Source organism: Scomber scombrus, chromosome 6, assembly GCF_963691925.1.
Source record: "Scomber scombrus chromosome 6, fScoSco1.1, whole genome shotgun sequence".
In the NCBI taxonomy this organism is placed as follows: Eukaryota; Metazoa; Chordata; class Actinopteri; order Scombriformes; family Scombridae; genus Scomber; species Scomber scombrus.
In genome coordinates, this window is record NC_084975.1 from 22,689,053 (window position 1) to 22,716,639 (window position 27,587).

At 42.8% G+C, this 27,587-nt stretch overlaps 1 protein-coding gene across 1 annotated transcript in view; it reads right to left on the reverse strand.

Annotated features, from left to right (window-relative positions):
* Nucleotides 1-26,098, reverse strand: part of LOC133982085 (cGMP-inhibited 3',5'-cyclic phosphodiesterase 3A-like) — a 67,620-nt gene extending 41,522 nt beyond the window's left edge. The window contains exon 1 of the mRNA XM_062421000.1: nucleotides 25,175-26,098. Coding sequence (XP_062276984.1) covers nucleotides 25,175-26,098 — 924 coding nt within the window. The remainder of the gene's footprint in view (nucleotides 1-25,174) is intronic.
* Nucleotides 26,099-27,587: the final 1,489 nt, after the last annotated feature.

The window sequence follows — 27,587 nt, forward strand, 5'->3', positions numbered from 1 at the left end:
TGTACCTGTGTGGGGGCATAAATCTCTGCTTCCTCTTTCTGCAGGTGGAAGGACTGACATTACCGAGCCTGTTCCCCTAGAAGAGGCTCTCGTCAGCCCCATGGGCAGGTTTTCCACCATTAGCTTGTAAAATGCTTGCTTTGTCAGTGAAATTCCCATAGGGCTCTATTTCCCCCATGTAGAAGGAATGCAAAGGTCTGTAGGGACCATGAAGGTACAGGGGAACAGGAGACGGCCTTCCCTGACACACTCTGGTGGGTTTCTCTTCTCTTTATGAGGCAGAGTATAGAGCTATTAAGAACTGGCCGTCATACTGATAGTTGGTTCACAATCCTGGGTTAAAACCAAGCAAACAGGGGCATATGAGATAAAGGAGATGCTGGTTGTCCTCTGGCAAAATAGCCTGCAGGTTCCACGAGTGACAGAAAGCCATCTTCTTGGACAACACCTTTGCTGAGGCTCACTGAGGCTTAGCAAGCAATAAACAACGTATTATCTTGAAACTCTCCGACCCGCTTGCCTAAATGATATATGATGTGATAATAACCAAAGATTGTGCAGTAATAATATGATGTCACGCGCAGCAGTTACGCCTTTGGCAAAGGTATATCATGATCTATGGTTTTAGTGGAGCGCTGCTGAAAAGTGACAACAGCTCTCTGACGGGACCACCCAGTATCTCATCTACTGGACCACTGCAGAGACACTTTTATTTCTAACTGTAAACGTGTGTGTTGATGTATTTGTGTTTACATATGTGTAAGCCGGTGGCAGAAGATGTATTGTGATCCTACTTGAGTAGCAATATCACAAAGTAAAAGTTCTGCATTAAAAAACCCAGCTTTTATAGGGGGTTGTTTTGCCAGTTGGAGGGAGTACAACAGGCTGTAAACACAACAGTGAACTGTTATTAACTTATTATTAGAATTCATCATTTGGAGTCATGTTTGTGTCCACCTGATGAATGTAAATCTAATATGCCTTCTAATTTTAGCTCTGTTTTTCTTCCCACTACCTCCTGAATTAAATATGTGGCTCTTTAGCTGCTAAATACTTCACTATGTTGACCACAGATCACAGTCACAAACTGTGTCTGTCTGCTGTTTGGCTCGGTTCAAGTAGTGAAGTGGGTAGTGGGCAGTGGGTAGTAGAGCTTTCTTACTGTAAACAGCTGCTTCTCAAAATGGGGTTAATTACAACAGTGAGACTGAACCAATAGTGTTACACTGTGGCACATAAACCCAAAACAGCAAGCTGAAAAACAAAAGAGCTGCAGGGAAATGCAGAGCTGGGTGATTCTCTGTGGTTTCATACTTTAAGTTATACTATGTACTTACTTACTCTGTTACATAAATATACAAATACAATTGCACATGCAGAAGTACAATATTTGTCTCTGAAATTAAGTGAAAATGCAAGTACTCAAGTAAATGTACTGAGTTATATTCCACCACTGGTGTAAGCACGTGAGCGAGTGTAAATGAATGCTTGTTTTTTTTCAGTAAATGCCTGCATGTATCAAGAACTGGTTCTTTTGTTTGTTTATACTGTACTTCCATGTGTGTATCCATGTAAAAGTGCGCAGTAAACATACAGTATATACCCTACTGTACAAGGCTCTGTTTCCACGCCTGCATGTACAGATGCGTAATAATGACCTGGTCTGCATGTGTGCACAGGATCTGGAGCAGTATCAGGCCAACCACAAGCAAGGAAACATTGTTAAAATCTTTGTTAGTCTGCTGTTTAAACATGGAAGGAATCCTTATAAAAATACACAAAGCATTTGTTTCTTTTTTCACACTCAACAACATGGAGCAAAACTCTTTTGAAGGAAGACTTTGCTCCTGGATCCTCTTGATCAGAGCCACTGGTGCCACCCACACACACACCAAGCCAAATGGCTACTTGTGTTTACCTAGCCATGTGACTCAAGCTACGGTTTGTACCGTGACGTCAGCTTGCATTCCACACATTCATCACGCTCAGTTCTCACTGATACTGTCTCAGATGCTGCGGAACAGTGGGAGCAGAGATCATACATTATACAAGCCAGCAATCATTCACTGGCCCTGTGTTTGCTATATTTATCTTTTCCCAATAAAATAAATAAGCACTACTTTGTGTTTGCCATCTGCGCTTATGAACAGCTATCGCCTGAAATAGTCTTCCTGTTCCACTTAAAACATGAAATCCATAAATAATCGCAAAACTGCTGTCAAGAGATGGATACAGGGAACAAACAACTCGCTACATAAATATGCATGAATACTTTCATTTTAAACTACTACTTTGTGCCTTTGCTTGTTAAGTCAGCAGCTTATTGTTAAATTACTGCATTTCTCTATCTTGTATAACAGGACAACAGGAGCAATAAGGATCTAACAGTATAATGCATGTATGATAATGTAAAGTATGCAATTAAATTATCTCACTCTCATTTCTAGTACAGCATGCTGTTACTACAGTACCTGCAGTATATTAACTTTTACTTAAACTGATAATCTCATTCTGGTCAACTGTGATGAATTGTCCAGCAAATAGGATACAAACTTTACAGTGAATGATGTGTCCCAAAACTGACCAACTCCCCACCTACCAGACAACAACATTACAGAAAATAATTTCTTGTTGATGGTCAGTTACCAGCCCAAAATTGCTGTTAGACTACAATATTTACGAGCTATAACCAAAAATATTTATTGCTCAGTGCATATATGTAGGCCTATGAGTGATGTGGATAATTTGATCTGGTGAGAAATGTAATCGCTGCTTGGATTATGTTGACAGGGAACATTTTTTGAGTTATGACGCTCTGCATTTCTGTACCGCAATGGAGTCGTGGGGGGGGGGGGGGGGGGGGGGGTTGGCTGGTGAGCATACAAAGCGCAGGACTTCACTGCAGACTGGGATTTGCGTGTGGTTAGCTTCAGGCAACAGAAGGACATTGGTTAAGGTTAGTGAAAGAATGTGGTTTCAATTAAACATTAATAAACATGTGTCTTGTGTTTGAAGTCACTGTGGGCTTGTTCCCTATTAAACAAAGACAGTGATTTTTAAATGAATGCTGCAAGTGTTTAAACATAACCATACACAAGTTTATTAATGCAGTATTTGCCATGAGTGGACACTGCAAAGTAAGATCTGATATTTTGGCAGAACACAAATTAAATATGTTGTCAGTGAAAATTTTATCATTTAGCGATTTAATTAACATTTCATCATTAGGGTGACAAAGTGTAATTTAGCGAGATCACATGTCCTCTAAAATGCATACTGTTGCAACTTAATTCAATACTTAATTGTAATTCCTAGTAGACAGGGTCAGAATGTAAAGACTTCTTTAGTCTCTTTATATTCTGGCACATTGTATTAACATTGCACCCTATGTTCACAGGTGCTGTGAAAGTGATTTGTTTCAATGTGTCCTGTCTGTGAACATGATCATGAGCATGAACACAAGTGTGCGTGATGTCACTTTGTGTTTGTTTAGGGGAAAAAAAGGCATATTTTTATGTCTTGTCTAGTTTTCCTTCTTGATAAAATGGTGCCTTCAAACTTCTGCATTCTGTTGCTGAAAACCACAAAAACTCTCACAACAGACAAAGTTTAAGAAAACACAACTCTAAAAGGGCTTCTAAATTCTTAGCATGTCCTAAACAGTCCGCTCTGCAGCACAGCTGAGGAAACAATTTGCTGAGACCTTTGCCTTTTACATTCTGCTCCCCACGCCATGGTCCAAACACACCACAGAACAGCAGGCTCATCTTGCTACCATCTGAAGAGGCGAAGACAACATGATGGAGAGTGTAATAAAAACAGAATGGAGGCTGTGTTTAACCTCACTCAGTCATTGCACTGTCCAATGCTCCATTTGTTATTCTGTTAATTGGCCAATCAGTAATGATGGCAGAATAATTAATCAAACAATGACAAGGAAGATGAATCCTGGTTTTAAGCTTGTGTCGAGGAGAAGTTCATCCCACGTACTGTATATGTGCATATGTCTGAAATAGGGGGTCTGTAGCCTGAAGCTAGTGTGACTTCTCATCTGTAATTGCTGTAATTGCACTTTCCGTAGAGCATGTAAAAGCAGAAACAAATAACGTCTGCTGCAACTCTGGATAAATGATGACCATCAGCGAAGATTGTTTTCACAATCCTGGCTCAAACAATTGGAAGGGATAATCCAGTATAATGGGAAGTAGTTCAATTAATTAAGGAGGTAGACTATAAGAGAGGTATCATAAAACTGAGCCATAAACAGCCACAACTGCACAGTTGATAAGGCAGTACTGTTCACTCTGTAAGACTTGTAAATACAAAATGGCCACCCCGGAGTTAAAAACCATGGAAATTTTGGGAAAATTGTCTTTTTTTTTTCCCATCTGAAAAATCTGCATGTTTATTATCTACATGTGGGTATTAATCTAATGCAAAGCAGACCCCAAAACAAATTAGCTTTCCCCATATAATCTGATTAGTACTACTGTACCAGCCTGAACCAAATGGATCTGGTTCAGACAACCTGCGGGGATAGAGGAGGGGGGCGGGTGAGAAAAGAGAGCTTACAGGTCTGGCCGTGATGTTAACACCTGGCAGTAACATGCGTCTTGGGTGATCCAATCACAAGTGGACAGCTCTAAGTACGTCACTTCACACCTGGCTTTAGAATGTGTCTCCACATGTAGTCTCGATTGACTACTTGTGATTGGATCTCAATTCCCTGCTTTATATGAAAATAAATACATATATCATTCCTGTTTTCAAAGACCAAATGCACTGTTGTTTTTAACCGGTGGGAGGCAGCAATGCCTGTGCCTAGTCTGCAGGAAATTAAAAGAAGTTTGCAAAGACCTCGGCGCATGGGCAAAATCAAAACTCTTCGGCATAAATGGAAATCAGGCAGCGTGTTGCGTGTGTACTCCGGATCTGATCTCCATGTGTTTTGTGTTGATTCACATCTGTATTTACAGCTGTCCACTTGTGATTGTGTCACCCGAGATGCATTTTAATGTCAGGTGTGAACAGGCCCTTCTGTAAAACTCCTGAAGACAAGAGTGGAAGAAGAAGCCATACACATACTTTACTATACACATCCAAAACATTCACTGTCAGTGATTACAACATCACTGAATTAATCACAGAATCAATAATGAACTGTCAAAAGTTGGAAGCCAGTAGCTAAAGAGTGTCAGGATGTAGGGAGATTGTTTTAGTAGACCAGTGCATTTTCCATGTGTCACATTTCATTCCAATCTTTTATACAGTGTGATACCAACTGCTAGATTAACATCTGATGGGCTGTAACATTAACATGAGACTGATTCACTTAAAGGCACAGTTTGCTATTTTGGGATACACTCACATACCACTCTCATTTTTGTCTGTTAAATATGAAGCTACATCAAGGAGACTGTTAGTTTATTTTAGCATAAAGACTGTAAACAGGGGGAAATAGCTAGTCTGGCTCTGTTCTTGCATGAAGTTGTATTTAGATGGCACATCCTCTTTGCAGTATGCAAATCCATCTAGCCTGGGTCTGACCCTCACCTTGTCCCTGTCCTTGACTGGGTTCGATCACTTTGCTGAGTTGGCAGTGCCACACTAAGCTACAGGCAACTGGGGAACCTGTGCTGACAGAACGGGCCTCCCCTCAAGCAACAATGGCTCGTTGGGTTATGGTTCGATAACGCCCCCGGTGTTTCGGGTCAAAACTCCAGTCACATGCAAGAACGCAGTAATGGGTAAGGCTCTGTCTGTCCCCGGGCCACTGAAACAAGGCCAAGCAAGCCAGAAACCCACTCATGACTCTGGGCTGAGCTGTAAGACAGCCCTTTTTTATGACCATCATCTGGTATGGCTGCCTGTTTGGCAAACTGCACAGTCACACACAACATCACTCGTGAACGCCCCTCATGCTTTCTGTGTTTGCCTCTTTTTCCTCTATCACACACACACACACACACACACACACACACACACACACACACACACACACACACACACACACACACACACACACACACACACACACACACACACACACACACACACACACACACACACATGCACCTGTGTTAGATGGCCTGTTTTCCACTGAAGTCTAATTGATTGGAAAATGAAGACGGACGCCTGTGCGAGCTGAGCCCTGTTGATAAGCGAGAGACACAGAGTCTATTACAGCTGCCCTGCTCCTGACCGAAACACGTCACCCAGACAACCAGTTAGTCTTCATTGTTAGCCACCAAATCACACTCCTGACTAGATGAGTGACAGAGTGGAGCATCAACATGACAGAGAGGCGACGGTGGATCAGTGCTGTGTTTTTGGGACACAGTAATACCCCTGATCCTAGCAGTGATACACCACTTTCAATTGAGGAAGGAAATGGGTTGGAAATGGGCAGTGTAATGCTTTCAGCCCCGGCCTCTCTGAGCAATGACAACAGACATAACACAGACCCATTAACTGCTTCACTGTGTGAGTGTTTGGCTAGCCAGACAGTCCGGCCACTGCTAGCTAGAGCTTGAGGCTGGCCTCATTATTGACATTTTGATGGTTTTCAGGCTTGGAAAAAGTCAGACTCTACGGGACACTGATGGATTTTGGCTATCATGCTTAAAAGGCTTTTCAATAATTAGTGTACACAAATACACTGGTTATTAGAGTGATACAACCAAACATATCAGGCTTAATGTGAGCCTCATTACGAATGAATTAATACAGTACATATGCACTCCAGCAGCCATAAAATTAGACAGGTGATTTCTTTGTTGGATGATTCTTCACGATACATTTCCCCTTTTCAAATTAGTTATGAAAGTAAACTTGCTTTATTGTCTTCTGGCACTCTGGGGATGGCTGGAGCTATATAAATCTCACGTAGGCAGGGATACACAAGGGAGTATGTTTCCTTTTCATCCGAGACTGCCCTTTCACCAGAGCGAGGAAAGAGAAAGGAAAAGGCAAAACTGTAAAGAGGAAGAGCCTGTAGAAAAAAAAATAGGGGTCGGCCGTTCAGTGGAATTCAACAGCGCATGAAAGGCAGGGAGAAAAATGAATACATCTGGCATGGAAATAGGAGAGGTGGTTTGTCGGGCATTACGGAGTTTGGAGATGAGAAGAAAGGCGAGGGGAAGGGAGAGGACAGAGAGTAAAATGGGGGCTAATCATGAAAGAGACAGGGCTGGGAGGCAAGACACAGAGGATGACTAAAAAAGAGGACAGTGAAGTAAGAGGGGGGAGAGGCTCACAGTAAGACGTAGAGAGATGGTGATGAAATGAAAAAAAAAGAGGCAGCAGAAGCTAAAAGAGGGCAAAGTCCGGGGCTCTAATCATACAAGCACATTGTGAAACTATAGATTAGGGGGAGGTGATTTTAGCTTGAGGAGTAATGTCTCCATCTGAAGCCGGAGCTTTGAGCGCACATAGGAAGAGATGTGGGGGAAAGGAAAAAAATGAACGCACCTCCCCAGAGTGGGGAGCACTGTGTTACCATGGAAACAGCTCTGACGTCAGAGCAGGCATTATGTGATTACTCATAGACTCTGTTGAGGAGCGGGGCAATAAAACAGGGACCATTACTCACACACACACACACACACACACACACACACACACACACACACACACACACACACACACACACACACACACACACACACACACACACACACACACACACACACACACACACAAGCAAAAGCATATGCATACATCATGTATACACACAAAGTATCAACTCAGCTCTGCCTTAAATAAATAGCAGACCGATGATACACTTTATGAGCATTTTTACAGTCCAGACTCTGTAAAATCGTCACAATTTTACAAGAGCTTCTGATTTGGAATGCAAAACGTGCAAATTGAACATTTGCTTGAGTGCTGAGGAATGAGGAAATAACCTGACACTCAGCGCTAAAACCTCAACACGAGTGTCCCCTCTCTGATGGCAGAGCACAAGCACGACTCTCCGTTCCAACAACGAGGAGCACTCACACTGCCTCATCAGCACAACCACCACCAGGATATCACTTGCAAAATCTGCCTGTTCTGCATTCCACACACTCCGACCCATGTCTGACAAAGTACATCAAACATGCACGGTGACATGTAGGCCTGCGCTATAGTGCGTCACAACACACATGCACACACGTACGCACACTTCCTCTTACCATCTCCCACACATTCTCCGCTGGGAGTTAAAACACTGTTAGGGCTGATAAGGATCCAGGCAAACAGTGTGGATAAACAGTCACTCTGGTAATTAAGAACCACGGGCCTATCAGAGAAGAGTATGCCGAGACAAACATGTGATCCAGACTCCATTATTGAGGCTTTGCGCATTCCCACCACAAAGACCATTAGGTGAGTCCAGACAGATGGCGAGAGTCACCAGAACCAACAAAAGCAGAGACTGGCTCCAGTAGTTTCAACTCAACAACAGCACTGACTGCGTTTTCACTCGAACAATTAATTCTGTATTTTTTTGACACAAAATGTCAAAATGAAAACAAATAAAACACATATATTATCTTGATAAACAGTCACATAATACCTTTGTAAGACAAGGAGTAACATTTTGGGCTTCAGCTACCTGTAGTTTAATTTATGTATTTTTAGTCCTTGTGCGTGAGAGGGAGCGGTGTTACTACTGGAGAATAGGCCTTTTTAAAAGGAGGCATTTTGACTTGTCACAGTAGGAAAAAGCGGAGGTGTTGCCAATGACATTAACGGTTGCTCCGTTCTATGCCAGTGTCCCACTAAGCCGTGACAGCATGGCAGTGAGGCAGTGTGCACAATACCAGGACCCTCAAACCAAAGTAAGCTGAGTGGAATTCATTCATTACATCCGTGTTTGTTCATCTCAGACATATGAAAAAAAGCCTAATTGAAGGTTGAGGAGTGTTTTCTTTTCTCTTACAGGCTGCATCAGTGGTATTATATAGATTTGATTTTAAAATGTATTTTGGCATTGAAGCCTTAATTAATGACCATCATGAGTGAGAGTCCTGATTTTCATGAGTACATTTAAAAGTATTTTAAGTATTTTGCTAGATATTCATAATTTCCAATTGAAAATATAGGGAGTGACACTGCTGATGATTTAAATTAGTAATAAGTATTTACTAGAAATTATAAGCAAGTGTTTTGATGTCTCCTGTTGAAAAAACAATCTTGATTGCTATTTCTAGAAAAAGTGTGTGCTAGGAGTGAGACTGGAGACTAGATTAGCACTGATCAAAATACGCACTGTGACTGCAGCTGTGTGACTTCAGCAGCTCCAGTCAGAAGTGAATGTTCAAATGTATCTCTCTCTATGGTCTTACAAAACGCTACATGTGTGAGCTTCATCAGGCGTCATTCGCTCTTGCACTCTGCTATCTGCATTTTAGACTGTCCTTAATGTGCATGACGCAAGTTCAGTTATTGCATTTGGGACAAGTGCTCCATGTCACTTCTCTGCCACAAATGTGACTGAGCTCTGGCCAAAACCTGATATACTATACTATGCATCATCACTAATTTGGTTATAATGATACCATATCTAAGTTGATCTGATTATAGGCTTACAAGCCCAATAGCTCTCCCTCCCTCTGTCTGTCCCTGCAAAGTGTGTGAACGTGTCTTATCTGTGCACCTATTAACAAGAAACCATGTATACAGACATGCATCACAGTGTGAGCTTGTACATCTTGTGTGTGTGTATGCGCTAAAGTAAGCTGCAGTCAACCTGGCAGGCCAGTAAACTTAATGAGTCTCGTATTCATGCAGCCTCCTGTGCAGTCACATCCGCTGCCTGGAGCTCTGACCAGGTGCTCTGACACAACACATCTTCAAACAACATGAGTGGGATGGTCCCTGATGGCCTCTCGTAATATCACCCTGACCAACAACATACCACCCAGAAGGAACCTTTTTCTCATTAGAATTCACTCCAATAAGATTACCTGGCTATGACCAACTTTTAAAAGCATAGAAGGCTGTCCGAACATGATCTGAAGTAGGATGATTGAGTTACTTTCCTGATGTAATTCATTACTGACAAACTTCTGAAAATTATAATCACATTGCATGTAATCATATTGTTTTAAATTGCATTTACAAAAGGTAGCATATCAAGTTAAATGGGCAATCTTCTCCAGTTTCACAACAGTGCAATGATGTAATGTAAGTTACTTCAGACTATCATATGGGTTACTCTATGTCAAATGTGTGACTATAATCGCAGTCAGTGCCTTTCTCCTTTGAATGTTTTTGGACAATTACTTCTTTAAGATTGTCCAAAAACTCATCTCATACAAAAGTGATCCATCTGAATTATCACTTATGACCTACTAGAAATGTGAGACTGTGTATGTATCTACAGACACAGCCCTCTACCTATATTTTCTTATTATTTTGTAGTGTCCTGGATGTTTATGGGTGTCCTTTGAGCAGTGGGTGTGTAGCCACCAGCCAATAGTGTGCAAGGTGTGAAGTCAGGACTCGAAGCGTAGCAACCAGGCTACATCACCGTCCCTGTCTCTCTCTCTTCTGCTCCGCTCTTCATCTCTGGCTCTGTGTCATGGATGTTGCAGGTCTGTGTGTCTGCTTGACCGAGGGCCGAGCTAAGCTACATACACGCAAAGCAGATAGGGCAGCGGACAGGATGAAGCTTGCATTCACACCAAATCCAGCAATGTGGATGTGGGAGAGTTTATTTGTGCTTTAGAATGTAAGTGCTATGACACAATCAGAAAAAAAACGTTTTATTTATCTGATTCATGGCTTTGTTCCTTTTCACTCTCTTCATTTAATCTGTTGATCTACCACAGCTGCTCTCTCTCTATCTCACCCTCTCTGTGCATGTGTGTGGGTGTTTACAAACACCAACCAACAAATCCTGCATAGTATACCTTTAACAATAAAAGCAATGAACAGATGAAACTACACAAACATAATGGTATAAATGCTGTATTGAAAATATGATTATTCTTTCATGAGTATTACAAGGAGTCCTGAGTAATTCTTATATCTTTGAAAAAGTGAAAACCAAAATTTATGAGCCATTCATACATTACAATACAATGTTTTTGCATGTGTTTTATCCATTACACACGTAATAGGAATGCCGTTTTGGCGCAATGGCATTGAAATAGTGAAAAAAAGTTCAAAGTAAGATATGAGGGCAGAACAGTGTTGGCCCAGTAGGAGGTATCCTGGCCTGGTCTGGTCTGGGTCCATACTTGGTCCAGTCAACTCAGACCTAGAAACACAAATATTCTAATGAATTGCAGATGCAGGGCCCGAACAGACAGCCTCCTCCTATCTTTACTTCCCAAAAACCTTTGCAAAACACTCCTTCACTCTCTCGCCTCTCTCCTTTCTTTCTCACTTGATCCTCTTCTCTCACTGAAGTCAAGGGGGTAGACCTGCACTCTGGAGACTCATCTCACCAAGTATTGCAGTAGGTTGGACTGTTCCTGCAATATAAAACTGTGTTGATTTCTCAGAGTCCACCCTGCCACACCCTTAACGCATCCCTCCCTAAATGCACGACTTCCTAAGAACAAATGTCAAGGAAATGAGTGTAAGAATGTGTGGAGGCTCCAAATGTGTGAGAGTGAGGGCTTATTTACAGCCACAGGTTAGCCAGCTGCTCCAACCAGCAGCCAGGTCCTGTGGATATGAACTAGTTGGCCGGTGCGATGCTACCAGGGCAGCGGGAAAGGGCACTACAGGACTTTGAAGAGTGTGTGTGTGTGTGTGTGTGCGTGTGTGTGTGTGTGTGTGTGTGTGTGTGTGTGTGTGTGTGCGTGTGTGTGTGCGTGCGTGTGTGTGTGTGTGTCCACCATGCATCATCTCCCCTAATGTTTTCTCTCAAATGTGACCCCTGGTTCCAGTTCCTTTCCTGCAGCTGACCACCATATGTAAAAGGCCCGCACAGGTCCATTGAATCCCCGTCTAATGGGCTGCACAGATGCCACTTTCCTGGAACAAATCCTCCCGTGAGTGTGTGTATGTGTGTTCATGTGTGTATGTCCCTGTCTGTCTCCGTGCAAACAGACTCTACCGTTCCACACATTTCCCTCAATATGTTTCACCACTGTCTGGAAACAATGAAAGGTGCTGGGTGAGAAGCGGGGAGGGGAGAGAAAAAGTGGAAGAATGGTGGAAAATGGCACGGTGGGAGAGAGGGAAACACATAGGGGGAAAGTTATGCTGCTGTTTGGACAAGCTTTGTTGAGGGTAAGTAAAAAGGGAAGTACGTAAACTAACAGCAGCTCAGTCGTGAGGGATGGAGAGAGGAGGAGGAGAGTGAGGGCAGATTATTGACTTAATGGCAGAATTGAGGCTGTCAGGGGCTTCAGAGACACTGTTTGTGTAGTTTGGAGCAGGCCTGGAAGAGTGTGCGGCGTGATGATGGAAATCTTACACTCACTCAAAACAAGCCCACTGACCTTTTCATCCACCGGCCCCTGAATCAGTCTTAACATTCTGCCAACGTGGAAATGAATGAGTGCTTATTACATCTGTGGCAACATCACAAGCTCCAGCCTCCATTGCGCAGGTGTGTGTGTGTGTGTGTGTGTGTGTGTGTGTGTGTGTGTGCGTGCGAGCATGTGTATGAATTTACAAGCATTTCATGAATGTTGCCTGTTTGTAGTTCCTTTAACATCCACGTGCATTCCTGCCTGTCAAGCAACAATATCGACACGCGTGAAACGAAGCAGGAATGAGCATATAATGTTGTCAGGTCTGCTCTCACCTCACCGTCCCTCAGCAACAGAGTACACTGGGCGTGACGAGAAACGTAAAGACCTCAGTCACAGTAAATTGAGTTGCTTCTTGAAGGTGACCAATCTTCATTACCACTGACATTTCAGAAATAATGAGCTCATCATAGACAGTGCGAGTAGCTTCTCACTGGAGGAGCCACCATTTTGTTTTCCGGACTTTGCCTGCATTCTAAACACACAGAAAAAAACATCTGCCTGAAATGATAAAGCCTCTAATTCTTCCCCGGGGAAAAAAATAACAAAAGAGTGGGACTCAGCTGCCAAAACAGGGCACGATTAAAACTAAACAATATCAACATATCAATAATATCAGTATCAATAGCACATAGCCAAGCTTATGATTGTGATCAATAAGCATTGATGTTTCCCTTTTCCATAGATCTGGGATATTCTGCAGATTTTTCTCAGAAAATAAGAACTCTCTGCCAGCTGCGGCTTGGCAGATAGCAAAGCGATGCAAATTTTTGAAATGGAGAAATTCTCTGACCCCGTTATGGACAGAGACATGTATATGCAACATAGATGAAATCCAAAAGTATATATCAAAATAGGTCCACGTATAATCACAATGAAAGTTAGCAGGAAAAATGCCCTGAGATGAGGTGTTTACATAGTCAAGCCTGTGATGTTCGCTGGCTGAAGCGTTCTGCCCACTACCCTCTCTGGTTCTCAAAGAATTGCTGCGAGCACTGTGAACAAATGTTCTGTGTCCACGATTTGATTTAATCAACTAAAATTTGTAAAATGCTTGAGGTTTTTTTTCCTCATTACCACAAATTATATACCAGATCCACTACACCACAACTCCTGATGTGTGTATCAGGTTTAGGGGGTGAAATCAGATTAGATGAAATATTATCATCTCCCACAGGGGACTGAGTTCAGATTAACATGATGGCACATGAAAAAACAATAACCTGACAACAAACAGATAAATAGAGAAGAAAAAGAGGATGGTCCTCTCAACTATTTCTTAAAATCATAATAAAAGAAGACAAGGGGCAGAAAGCTTTGCGTTGCACTTTGCAATGCCCCAGTATGAATGCATGTCAGTCTAGAGCTGCACGATCCACCCAAGCTCTATACCTTTTGCATTTTCAATAAAAGGTGCAAATAGCAGAGAGATAAAGAGAGCCTATTGCACTGTTACACTTCTAACTAACTGACAGACCAGAAAGAAAAAGCTTTATGTAACATCTGAAAGTGCCAGAGTGATGGCAGACAGGAGGCGGAGGAGGACATTGCCTCTGGCTGATGAGCAAGAAGGATCCAATGGAGAACTGAGTGAGTGGTTCTCTTGGGCCTAACATCACTTTGTCTTCTCAACATCCACCTTACATAACAGGAGCCATGTCTTCTAGGGTAAAGACATACCCTAGAAGCTGCTTCAGGCTTTATTCTTCCCCTCAAGGACCAATTTAGAGAAAACCCACCAGATATGACCCGAATGACCCACAAACACCCTCTCTATTGTGGTGTTTTTCCTCTTCTGCCAGAAAGCGCAAAAGATCGACCACATCAGTTCACGCCTGTGCACAACCACAACCCCCCTCCCTCCTCCTCCTGCTCCACCACCCCACTCAAGTTCCTGTGCAGTTGATTCTTTTTTCTGTGGGTATTTTAATGAAAGAAAAAGGCTGAGTAGAAAGTCTGCATACAGGGTAGGTGCTCATGTGTGTGGTTCTGTGTGTCTCTGTGTATGTGTGTGCGTACGCGCAGGCTCATCTGTGCAACATCTGCTCAACCAGCCCAAGGCTCCTCGCCTCTTGAGAAGTGGGTCACGTTTCCCGATGACGTCAAAAGTCCTTCTGCCTCTCCAGTTTGTGGAGCTTTGCCAAAACCACCACATGCCATTCCTCATCCTTACAATGGAAAAGCTCTCTCCAAAGCCTTGATGAATCACCTGCCAAACCTCTCACAATTCTTAAATCTTGACACTGAAGTGAGTCTGACCATGACAGCGAGACAGAAGGTGAAGGGTTCATTATCCACGGAGGAAAAAACATGATAAAACATGATAAAAAATGTCAACACACACACTAACACCGACTCAAGTACAAAGCCAAAAAAGAAAAGATGAAAGAGAGGTGCTGAATTACATACAACGTTGTAGCACTGTTCAATAAAAGACAGAATTTCCAATGTGGTCTCAGAGCCATCATTGTAATCCAGGATCTGAGGCTGCTAAACTGCCTTGAGCCTGAGGACCTGACTCTAAACTCTTTCCACTGACAAAAAAGAGGGGACAGATCAGACAGCAAAAAAAAAGGCAAAGGGAAAAGAAGAGGGAAAAGAAGAGGGAAGAGAAGAGAAGAGAAGAGAAGAGAAGAGAAGAGAAGAGAAGAGAAGAGAAGAGAAGAGAAGAGAAGAGAAGAGAAGAGAAGAGAAGAGAAGAGAAGAGAAGAGAAGAGAAGAGAAGAGAAGAGAAGAGAAGAGAAGAGAGGTAAGGTGTCTGCTACAGTAGGTATGGAGATTTCATTTAAGCTGTCCAGCCCCAGAGGAGACGATGCAGGGATCAGCGAGAGTATGAATGGAACAGCAGCTAATGGAAAACATTATGGAGAGAGAGAGAGTATGGAGAGAGAAACTTGAGGCAGCCCGGGGCACCTAACCATTAAAATAAAGGCCCTGCATGCCTATTCAACCCCAATCACATGGTCGTGAGTCCCATTTTCAATTTTCACCCTCTGTTTACAACATGGGAAGACTTTTCAGAACCACACAGGGCATGAGGGTATGTGTTATGAGGGTATCTGTGTGGCTTGCGAGGGCTGTGGGTGGGGACTCATTTGCAGTTTTCTAAGACAATGCCATGCGTCTTATCAACAAGGCTCACATGTTGTCATGGCACTTCTTTTCTCACTTCTTGTATTTCCAGGCAAAGAAGTGAACTGAACTGGTGTCGGTGGATCAGGGTTGGCTCGTGCTCCATAAAGCATTTAGCTGGTGAGCTCGGCTATCTTGGGCAGGAAGGGGCGCTCGGAACCAACATCCCAATATCTCCACGACACAGGACTTGTCTGACCACATACACACACATGCGCCCACAGAAAAGCATGCTCTTCATAGCCATCGATTGTGGCCGAGTATAAACGGATGTCACCAACAAAAGTACACGTCAGCCCTGACATCGTTTAGTGTCTCCAGGCAGAGCATAGCAGAAACAAATCAATGATACATTGCCTAGCTTGTCTGCTGGAGCATGTGTGTGTGTGTGTGTTTGCAGGTGGTTAAAGCAGTACGCAGCATTGGAGGGGGTCACCACTTTATTATAATCCTCACGGACAAAAAGAGAAAAGCCTGAACAGGGATTTGGGAGAGCCGACTGCGGATAAGCCTCAGCCCCTTTGTCTCAACAATTCTTAGAGACTTGCACTTTCAAACTGAATAATACAGTGTAGTTAAACTCTTGCATATGTGGGAATAACTTGAGGCCGATAATGTACCTAACAAGTTAATGTCAACTTGAGACGACATTTTCTTTAAAAACAAAATCAAATATTTATTGCACTTAGCACATTGAAGTAAAAAAGAATTCCTCTAAACTTCTTCTAGTGTCCTACATTAATAAGTAATAATGTGCCAACTTCCTCACACTTCAGAAACTAGCCTTTTTTTTTCTTTACAAGGAATGATGTTCAGACAAATAGGCAACACTAGAATCACTGAGTAAAAATGTTTCTAAAACCTTTTTTTTTTTTTAAATCAGCTGAATACTTTTTTATTTGTCACTTCCCTCGACAAATATTGCTATTTTTAATTAATAAAAATAACAAATTTCCTTGAGCACACGGTTAGGGGTTTCTGTTTGCAGAGTGGATTCAGAAATGTGACCAAACGGCTCCACACTTTTAAACTGAGCATCATAACCAGCATTTATTTCGGTATTTGCAAGTATACGGCGTGTCCATAAAAGTCTAAATCATATAGACATTTCATACGTCATGCAAATTCAGCACAGAACTACAGCTATACATTGTGCTTTTAATGTCTGACTAATTGAAAGTGACTACGAGAAAACAGCCCTCAACCCAAACCCTAAGACTCCGGCCCCTGCATGGGGCGAAATAACCCAACTGACAGACAGCTGTACAGACAGATTTTTTTTTTCTCTAACATATTTAGAGAGTAAAACATAGCATTGAGCAGGGAACAGCAGAAGCCTTGTTGGCTGCAGGGACAGACAGGATCATGGCGAGCCAGTGAGGCAGCGGGCTGGACGGACGGGGAGGGCTCACCAGGCAGAGGTTACAATAACACATTTCCTCGCACCACGCCACTGAGCTAGACAGACATGCAGCCTACTAGCTGAAAGTCATACTTGGGTACAAAGGATTTCATTTCAAAGTAGGAGCTTGAGCAAGTTACATCTCCATGATAACTCAATTTATCTAGAGAAGCTCATAAGGGGCAAAATATTAAAATATCTAAGACAATTTGCTCTTAAAAGTATAGTGTAAGAAATAATAAAACTGTGTGTACTTTGGAAATAATGAGCAACATTCCTGTGACTGTGATGTTTGGGGGAAAATGTATTTTGCATAAACAATATGAATAGAAAAAAACATGCAATAGGCTATCCAGTTGTAGTCATACAAAAACAAGTAGGCAATGGATAACTAAATACAATCATCCATCAGTAAAAACAACCTTCCTTGTCATACTCCTGAAATAAATAATCAATTAATAGCTGACCATGTTTGGATTTATTGGACAGCCACAGTCAGAGGGGTTCAAAATGTTCCTGCTTGTTAAATGAATCATGGCAGCAGCAGCAGCAGCAGCAGCGGCAGTGACTGCGGCCTGCACTGTTTCCAGCGGAGACACAATGGCCAGACTGGACCTGAGGGATTAGCTGCACTTCCTCTCTGAACCCACACACCAATCAAAGGCCATGAGATCAATTTTAGGGGCACTGCTGTCCCAAATATGCACATGCACATTTTGAGAGGGGAAATTAACAGTTGTTTCTTCCATTTGTTTTTTACACATTCTACTGACTGACTGCAGCTATTTACGTCTAGGACTACACCACTACACCCACCTCCCCTCTCTGCTTCTGCCTCCCTCTCATAAACATGCACACATACACACTCGAGCACACACTTCCCAGGGCGATGTGAGAGTGTCTATTCATTCGGCAGAGGCCAGCTGCACACCTGGTGACAGCCCAGGATGGTGGTGTTGGCTCAGGTCAGGGTGTGTGGGGAGAGGAGGGCCAGGGAGGGGAGGGTTGGGTGAATGGGCCCACAGGCCTGTCCTTCAGGGCCTGCTCAACCTGCACATTCCAGTTCATTTAGCACCGGGGCAAGCGCAGGAATGTCCCCTCATGTAAGGGATCACTGTCTTAAAGGTGGGCTCCTCGTGTGATTGAAAAGGTCCTTCAGGAGGATAAATAGAGATGAAAGGCGAACGTGTTGCATTCAGTTCCCCAAAGTGATGTGCTGCCGTACCGGATGCATACTGGCACCTATTAACCTGCCCGTCCTTTAAGGGACAAAAACATTTCTTTAGCGTTGCACACACAAATACTTGTTTTACACAGTAAAGCTGGGAATCAAACCTCAGTTCTTTTTGGTTCTGACCAAGAAAGATGGCGTTGAATCAGATCAGACACTTCAGATAGATAAAACAGATAACAGATAGTTAGAAAAGCAGGAGGAGACCACCTGTGACAGGCTACAGTAGTTGATCTGGTGCCGCTAACTCCTGGCAGAGCTGTTAGTTAGCTGTTAGCTGACTGGCAGCCATAGGAAGGGCCCCAGTGCCCAGCCTTGAAAACGAAACCCCTGCAACCATTTCACAATTTTACTGCAGTCCCTTTCTGTGTTGCTTGTTTGCAGAATTGTGAGATGTGGATGTGTGGAAGTTATTCTGCCTGTTTTTTTCAATTTCTGAATTTCAGTTTTTTGTTTTTTTCAAAGTTGACTTGTGTCCTATCAACCACTTGTCTCAGAGTGTTGAATGTTATCAATAATTTATCAAAATCAAAAACCTTTTTAAACTTTTTTTTTAACGTACAGTAAAATTAATAAAAGGGTTTACTACTGCCGCACATCTGCACTTCTCCTTGTATATTCATGTATTTACAACAAATTCCATAGTTCTCTAATAAATGATTAAGCCCACAACTTGCCCCAGTAAGAAAAAAAACTCTGCCACTGTTTTTGTGGCTGCTTGTCTTCTGGAAACAGCTAAGATTTGAGAAGTTTCTGTAAAAAACATGTTTATATTGTATTTCTCAAAGTGAATTATCAGCATGAGGTAACGGTAAGGTGTCAGGTATCATATCAGAAAAAAACTTGAAACAATACCTAACTCTTTTCATGCATACACCTATAAGTGCAAGCGCACCGGGTTCTTCAAAAACATGCAAATACGCTCTCTTTCTCTTTTTGCATCACACACACACACACACACACACACACACACAGAACCGTACTGCACGAATACACACATTTGTGCCAGGAACATTCTGTTCACCTCCATCGCTGAAATAGTCGGTCTCTTATGGTAACACAGAAAACTTGAGTGACATAATTGCTTTAGTCTTGAACAGACAGCAGGAGAAAGTACAGCATGTAATCTACCACTCAACACACACGCACAAAAATCCATAATTCTCTTAGAATTCGGCTATTGAATTCAAATGTGAGGCACTTATTAGGATCCTGAGGTGTTAATAAGTGTGCTGTGTGTCAGGACTGGAGGCCTGTGCCTGTCTAGCAGTTCCAGCTGCGTTGGGTTGTGTCTGTGGTTTGAGGCCCTCCGTGTTTCTCTGAGCGATTCAACCTCTCAGCCTGCAGCAGCTGGCAGCCATCAAGCTGCTGGCAACACACATACACACACACACACACACACACACACACACACACACACACACACACACACACACACACACACACACACACACACACACACACACACACACACACACGCGCACATCACTCACACTCACACTCTCGCTTACATGCACACACAGACGTCCTTCCATAATTTCCATGGTAATCAGTAGGGAGCCAGATCGTGGTCGTGCCAGGGGTTGGGACGAGAGGGAAGACGGGTCAACTGAGTCCTGGACCTCTGGTTTAGTTGGCTTAGGTGATCAGAGACATGGGGCAACATTCAGGATATGAGCTACTCTAAATTAAGGTAATGAAAGAATTGGACACATATGGGACAGCCATGTAATGTAGAGTTTAAAGGACAATTCCGTTTACTAAACTGGGTCTTACAGCAGGAAGAAACAGCTAGTCAGGCTCTGTCCAAAGGTATATCTCATTATTTAACAAGTGGAAGATTTTCTTAAACTTTTGGACAGAGCCAGGCAAGCTCTTTCCCCCTGATTCCAGTCTTTATGCTGCGCTGACTCTAACTTCTTATTTAGCAGACAAGAAATTGCTACAAATCTTCTCATCTGACTCTCCGCAAGAAATAAATAAGTTAATTTACCAAAATGTCAGACAAGGTTAGTCAGTTTTTGGAAGCCGAGAACTATCAAACTGTCCTTTGTACACCTCCACCACAGTTTATAAGACCAACTTGTTGGTTCATATTTGACTTAGCATACTTTCCGTAGTTTCATTGTGCAAAGAGGGATTATTACCTAGATTTCAGCTGAACTCACTGACATTTTACCTCCACATAAAGTGGTTCAGATAAGTTGGCTAAACGGTTGTTTATAACCTGTCGTATTATCTGTCTGCCCTGCTTCTTGCTGCATCAGACTTTGTTGTACAGCACGTTTCCAGATCGTGGCAATTTCTCTATTGAGTACAGTGTTATCACAACTGATAGACATGATGGCCAAAACTATAAAAACAGGATCCAAGTTGTAATAAACCAGTATTATCCTTTAAACAGCTGGGAGCTGGCCATTGCAGCACTTTGTCCAGAACCTGTCTGTTTGGTGAGACAAAGAAATGTGGGCAAGGAGCCTTTGTTTACATGGCTGCAGACCAAAGCCCTGTGTAATGTGGCTTCATGCTGGGTAGCCAACATGGCAGAGGTAACACATACAAATCTGAAGCACAAGCACGCTAAAAGTTGCTACTCTGCGTCGGTCAAATGCAAGACTCTTCCACCATTCAGGGGGGTAGGAGTAAGCCTGCTGTTTTGCCTGGCTACTAAACAAAACCTTGAATGACCTACTTTCTTTCCTACCCCAATTCCTCCACCCCTTGCCTCCTCACACACGCACAGCGCAGCTAATACACTGGGACTGAATGGGGATTGAAAGTGTGAAGTGGATTGCCCAATCACAAGACACACAACCCCATGCTGATATCAGCTTCCTCTCCAAATGCAGGGGGAGGCTTTCAATGAGACCGTTTCTAACCCAGAGGCTAGTCCAGTCAAAAAGAGAAAAAAGTTACACAAGAAAACAAAAAACATCATATCCCACGAGGCTATGTGTTTAGAATACAAACAAGCTGTTTGGGATGAGAGTGCGCAGTGGCCCAGTGGTAAATCACTGCCCTACAGGCTATCAACAACCTCCCTCATCCAAAACGCAATTCAATTATGGACGGTGCAGCAAAAATAGAGTAACAGGAAACATTTACAACAGCAACAGTAATTGTGTTTGGATCCCATTCCACAGGAAGTCATTATCATAGATTTCAAGAATATCTTTATCATCCAAGTTAAGAAAGAATTTCCTCTTCTGGTTGGGATAATATTTGCGTTGGTGTCAGTGGGAGGACAGAGAGCAGAGCACAGTAAGAAGGGGTGGGAGGCTGGGGGGGGGGGGGGGGGGTGCTCAAACATTTGATGTACTAGACTGGCAGCATGGTAGACTGCTTTCCTCTGCTCGCAAGGAGAGAAAGTTCTATGACAGCACTGATGTCTGCAGCAGGGGAACCTTGAGCTCAAATTTCCTTACACGCTGTGAAAAGCGATCCACACCACACCTCTTCCTCCCGTTCAATATCCCCAGCTTAAACACAGAAGACTGGCCTGTCATTTTGTATTAACCCAAGAAGAAGAACTATCCCGCAGAGGCACCCGCTAACCGCTATCAGATCAGCTGATAATGACTTTCTTTTATTACGCTCGTGATGGGGAGGATGACCCCAGCGTTGTGAAATGCACCTACTTAGTGAGCTGATAGATGCTGGCAGCCAATTTGTAATCAAAAGGAGGGAAAATGGCTGTTTATTAAATCTACAGTTGTGCAGATTGAAGAATGGCCTCGGAGCATGGATTTGGCAAAGCGGAGGAGGGCAACATGGCAGCTTTAAGGCTTGTGAGGACGAAGAGACAGAGGGATTCCTCTTTGCTCTATTTATTTTCTGAATAAACTGTTTTTACACAGTGACTATCAATCTGAAGGGCTTTTATATAAGACTCTGAGGTCTGTGGGAGAAGCTTCCTGAGAAAAACAGAGTTAAGTGTCGTCCAACTCCACACTATTCTTCAAACACTTTAGACACATAGCACTAATGCAAACATCATCGGGTCAATAAAGTGCAGATCTACTCCTTGTCATGGCTCTATTTCTGCTCCTTTAAACATCATAACTCTATTGAAAACAATAAAAGAGCAGAACTGTTAAACCCTCATTCAGCCTCTTTAAGTCATCTAACTGAGAGACTCTACCTGGAAAGTTATGGCCATGTCGCGGCTGTGCAGTTAGTCTATATTTTGCTCTTCCAGGCAGAGTCAATTAGCCGTCTGGCATCTCTCCTCTTCCCGTCACCATGTGGCAGTTGCACTGTAGCCCCCAAACGTGCGTCTGACCCCCCTTAGGGAGGCCAGATCCCTGTGTGAGCAAGGTGATGACTAGTGTGGGTCAGCATGGGCTTGTTTACACATTACAGACCACACAGACAAGACACAGTTAAGACAGCATATGTACACCATGTGTGTCTCAATTACAGGCAAGCCACAACTGGTCAACTGCTTAGCACCACCGCCAGAGATGAGAGGGAATGGTGGATCACTCAGGTTTTGTTACAGAAAATCTGGTGTATTGTTAACTTCACTTTAACACACTATGAAGACAGCGTGAGCAATGCTGTCTCAGAACAAAAACATGCAGTATGGATCATCTCTCAGCAGAGGGCTCCAGCATGGCCGAGGTGACGGAGCAGAGGAGAGTCAGGGATGTTGTAAATGTTTGCATCTTTGCATGATATTGCCCACTTTGTTCACCTGGCAGTTTTATCCTGCTCAGCTTTTATTGGGACATTGCTGCAAGAATAAAATTTTAAAGTAGACCAAAATGGGTTCATTGCCATAGTTGCATCAATGAGACCTGTTTACGACTAATGTCTTGATTTTAGGACTATTTTTATTGTTCCCTAAGTACCTCCATCTTGAACCCCTTACAGTAATAGAGTCTGAATCCAAACACAATGGTATCCTGCCTTTTTTGTTTTGCACAAAGTTAATGTCTTTCAAATATGGCTTCAAGTGAAAAAAAGTTAATTTATCACAGCTCGGTAAGTCTCACAGTTACAAAAACAACTTTGGATGAAGTAGGAAAAAAATCATATTTGCATTTCCTTTAAAAAAAAAAAACTTTCAGCAAATTAATTAATTTTGTATGAATGCATGTGTATAGAGTATGCGTTGAAATTCTAACTTTATTTTTTATAAATGAATAAAAGCAAAAATTGTACAATACACTAAATGCATAATTTCTCTGTGTATGTTTATAAATATAAAAGTGAACTGTTTAGGTATTCTTTCAAAAATTTGCCGCGCTGCCAGTTAAAACACAGCAGAGTGTAAAATAATTAGCCTACAAATGCATGCTTATAGCCACACAGTAAATATTAAATGTAAATTATATGGGCAGCCATTTTTCAGTTCACCAGTCAATCTAAAACAAAGATACGTCCTCATTCCATTACCACAGCAGTTCAACTACTGCATATTCAAATTAACAATGATTGGCACTCTAATAGGCGGCTGACACGTCAAACATCAATCAGAATAAAGTGTAAAATCTGTAAAATATCTGTAAAAGTCCTTTCATATCTGATTTATGTATATGTGTATGTGTGCATCTATGTGTGTGTGTGTGTGTGTGTGTGTGTGTGTGTGCGTGTGTGTGTGTGACCACAAAGAAAAACAAACAAGCACACTACAACGCTAACTAGCCCTGAGAGCTGAGGGCACCTTTCAAGTGGCCGAGCTGACAGTGCACCCTCTCATCTCCCAACCTAACCGCACTCCTGGGTCACAACGAGAGCTTTGACCACTCCAAAAATCTGTTTCCCATTCACATGCTCAGCATGCTCATTGATTTTCCATAAGGAGGACTGAGGAGCTGATATGAGTCTGCACAGGTATGTATGTGTATCAGTGTCAAGAGGAGGTTTAAAAGCTGTTACGTTCCTGAGGTTTAAAGACAGAAAGCCCCAGTAAGTGGTGAAGGGCAAGTGGCTTAAATGTCTAGGACACAAAGATAAAAAGGCATTTGTCAGTTTTGTGGCAGTGGCTCAGAGGTGATCTTGGGAAAATGTTTGACATGAATAATTAGGGATGAAATGAATCACTGACATCGTATCCTCGGCTTTACTTTTTCATCAGCACTTGAAAGCACTGTTTTCTAAAAGTAGTATCCCCTCAGCGACAAAATACCAAATTTGGTACTTTATTTTCCAATGAAGAGAAGAGAGCTACACTTCCAACAATTCCTGTGTACATAAATTAGAAGCATCAACTTGCTCAAAAAGATGAAACATTTCAGAGGAAAATATGGAAAATGTAGATTTAATTGACTGTTTTAATAGAAAATAATGTCATTTTTATCTAAAAAGTATATGTTTGTAATGAGACATTATAATTAGAAAAATTAAAGTGAATTGCTATGGCCTGTTTTCCTGCCAATATCTGCAAGTAGCTCTTCTCTTTACAATGACAAGATATCAGTCCAAAACAGATTAGAGCAATAATAAGATCTGGTCAAAGATCAGAACATCAAGCACATCTAAGCAACTGTAATATCCAAACTGCAATGTAAAACACAACCATTTTTATATATCATAAATATATATAACATATTATTATTGTCATTATTGTTATAATTCGTAATAATAATAATGATGATGATATAAATAATAATAATAATAATAATAATAATAATAATAATAATAATAAATGGTTGTCATTGCCATTGTCATTGTTGTTGTGAGGGTGTTATACTATAAATGACATACATGACTATTTTAATTATAAAACCTTTAATATTAATGTCAGCCATAATAATAATAAAATATACCTGAAAATTCTAACCACAGTCATAAAAGGCCAATAGTTCTTATTTGTATTGCCACTGAGCTGCTCCATCCTGTCATCCCTGCGGCTCAAACACTAAACTCGACAGCGGAAGAGAAAAACAACAAATAGAAAACTTGAATGGGACAGAAACGTCTTACCTGGTCCCTCTGGATGCATGGCAGAGAGGTCCGGCGATGTGACTTACTGTTGGACTGACTGTGTGCCATGTCTGAGGCTATCGCAGAACTGGACCTCCTGCGCCTTTTAAATACAGGGATCTCTTCCCTGGCTCCAGTCACGGGGGTGCAGCCCTCCTTGTGTCTCCCTTGGTTGGGAAGGAGCTTGTCAGCATACCTCGCCAGCAGGATGCCCAGCACTCCAACGAGGTACGCTACGTACGGTCTCCAAGTAGCCCGTACTTTGTGCAGCGAGAATAGTGATATAGTCCTGACTACGCTGATGAAAACGATCACAGATATGCCCTGATTCAGCCGTGCTACCATGAGTGCGCCGGTGGCCACGCAGATGAGCACGACCACGGCCGCTGTACTGAATGAAAACAGCTGCTCATCTGTCCCGTCCAGGAGAGACCACGCCGCTGCCTCGCCCAGGTGGCACAAGGTTAGGAGGGAGAGGGCGGTCTGGATAAGTACCCCACAGCGGATTAAGTACACACCAACCCAAAAGAAGGCACATACAAGGGTGAACAATGGCGAAACCACATTCCAGCAAGTTTGCAACAGCTCCGCCGCGCAGCCTGAAACGAAGTGAAGGGGAGACGATGAATGTGAGAGTCTGTTGTCAGAGCTGCTGCTGCTGCTGCTGGATTCAGCTTTCCAGTCTGCACATTTGACCAACAGAGCGAGAAAAACCGAAAGCGACCCCACACACACCGCACTCCTGAGTCTCTGGGAACTCCATATTTTTGTGAACATCAGCCTCACCCACGACTCGTACTCTCGGTCACGGCACAGTGGGATGACACATGTTTTCACATAACCATTGCGATCCGGTGCGCTGAGGCTTTTTTCATGAGTGCTGCTCTGCGCACTGGTACTGTCAGATTCTGCAGGCATCGCCATCACTCATGGCAGATATGAAGTATGAGGAAGTCTATAATGCATCTATACCAGTGTGGTCATGGGACAGGACAGAAGTTAGTGACAAAACAAACATCATTTACTGTACGCATAATGAAAAAGTACAGCGAATACGCACAGATACGTCTCCATTTACGCATGGAGATGTGCTGCCACTGGCTGCATTCTCTTTGTTTTCCCAGGTGCGAGTGAAGGAACTACTGCCCTAATAGCATGAGAGGAGCCTGAATGACAAAGTAACTCAGATGTTGTACAGATCTAGGGCACTGCTTCTCTGCACACACGCGTCCTGCTTTGCCCTCCTTTGTGGCGCGCCGTCTCTTTGACTTCTGCTGTCATCCTCTTTGCTTTGTGGTTCCACGGCCCGGTCCGTGCAGCAGCAGCAGCAGGAGTCTCTGCATAACATCAGTCCCGTCCTGTGAACATTCAGCGATAAAACGCGCTCACTGTGTTCATTGTTTAGCCACTTCCCGGTCTTTCCTGAAATGGTAGAGGCTCCCGATACTTTCCAGGATAAACGCTGCTCAGGAATTTAAGCTGATTGAGTGAGTGTCCGTAAGGGTGTAACTCGGCGTTTTGAGGGGCAAATCCGGAGTGTTTGTCACCAGCTCTCCAACCAGCCGTGAGTCTCAGTTCATTCACACCCCCGAGTTCCGACTCCACACTGGGAGCAAGATACTGCAGCAGCAGAGAAACCCCCAAATCCTTCCTCAGCCAACCCAGCAGGCGTTGTCCTCACAAGATCTAACTTATGTTTAGATTTTTTCCCCTGAAAAAGGAATAAGATATATTCAATTTTTGTTTTTAAATTTAAACGGCAAAAAACCTGTTTTTGTATAAAATGGGGCTGACCTATTTTAATGGCTTTCTCTCTAAATGTGATGGTGTTTTGAGAAACAAACATTTCAGGCCATATTCGATCTCAGAGGGTGCATTTTGATTTGTGGTTTTGGTATAATATGTTTTTGCAAGGTTACCAAGCCAAGCTGAGGGCTTTAAACTGCCTTGACATAAATTCATTTTTAATTGGGGAGAAGTGTGTGGATGCTGACGTGAGGAATGGGAGCTCTGTTTTGCTGAGAAATTCCCAGAATAGTTCTGTGGTTGCCCTCCAGCTTGACTCCAAATGTCCCCACTCCACCAGGTCATTGAAATATTCATCTCACTTTAAGTGTCACTGATGATGTGTTGCATCACAGTGGACCGTTTCCATCAAGGTTTCAGCACGCAGATCTTCTGTGTGCATAAGTACAGTACATGTGTTCACAGTTCAGGGGGCACACGTGTGTTCCCTCAGATGTCCATGTAACGCTCTCAGGGGATTGCAGCCTCTCACATAAGGTGAATATATGCACCATATGCAAATGCCAAGCAAGCACATGTAGTCTCACTCACGTTTGCTGATGCACATACAGAGAAGCTGACGTACATACTGTGTAGTCAGACTTTCTGTCCCTTACATCTCTCCTTT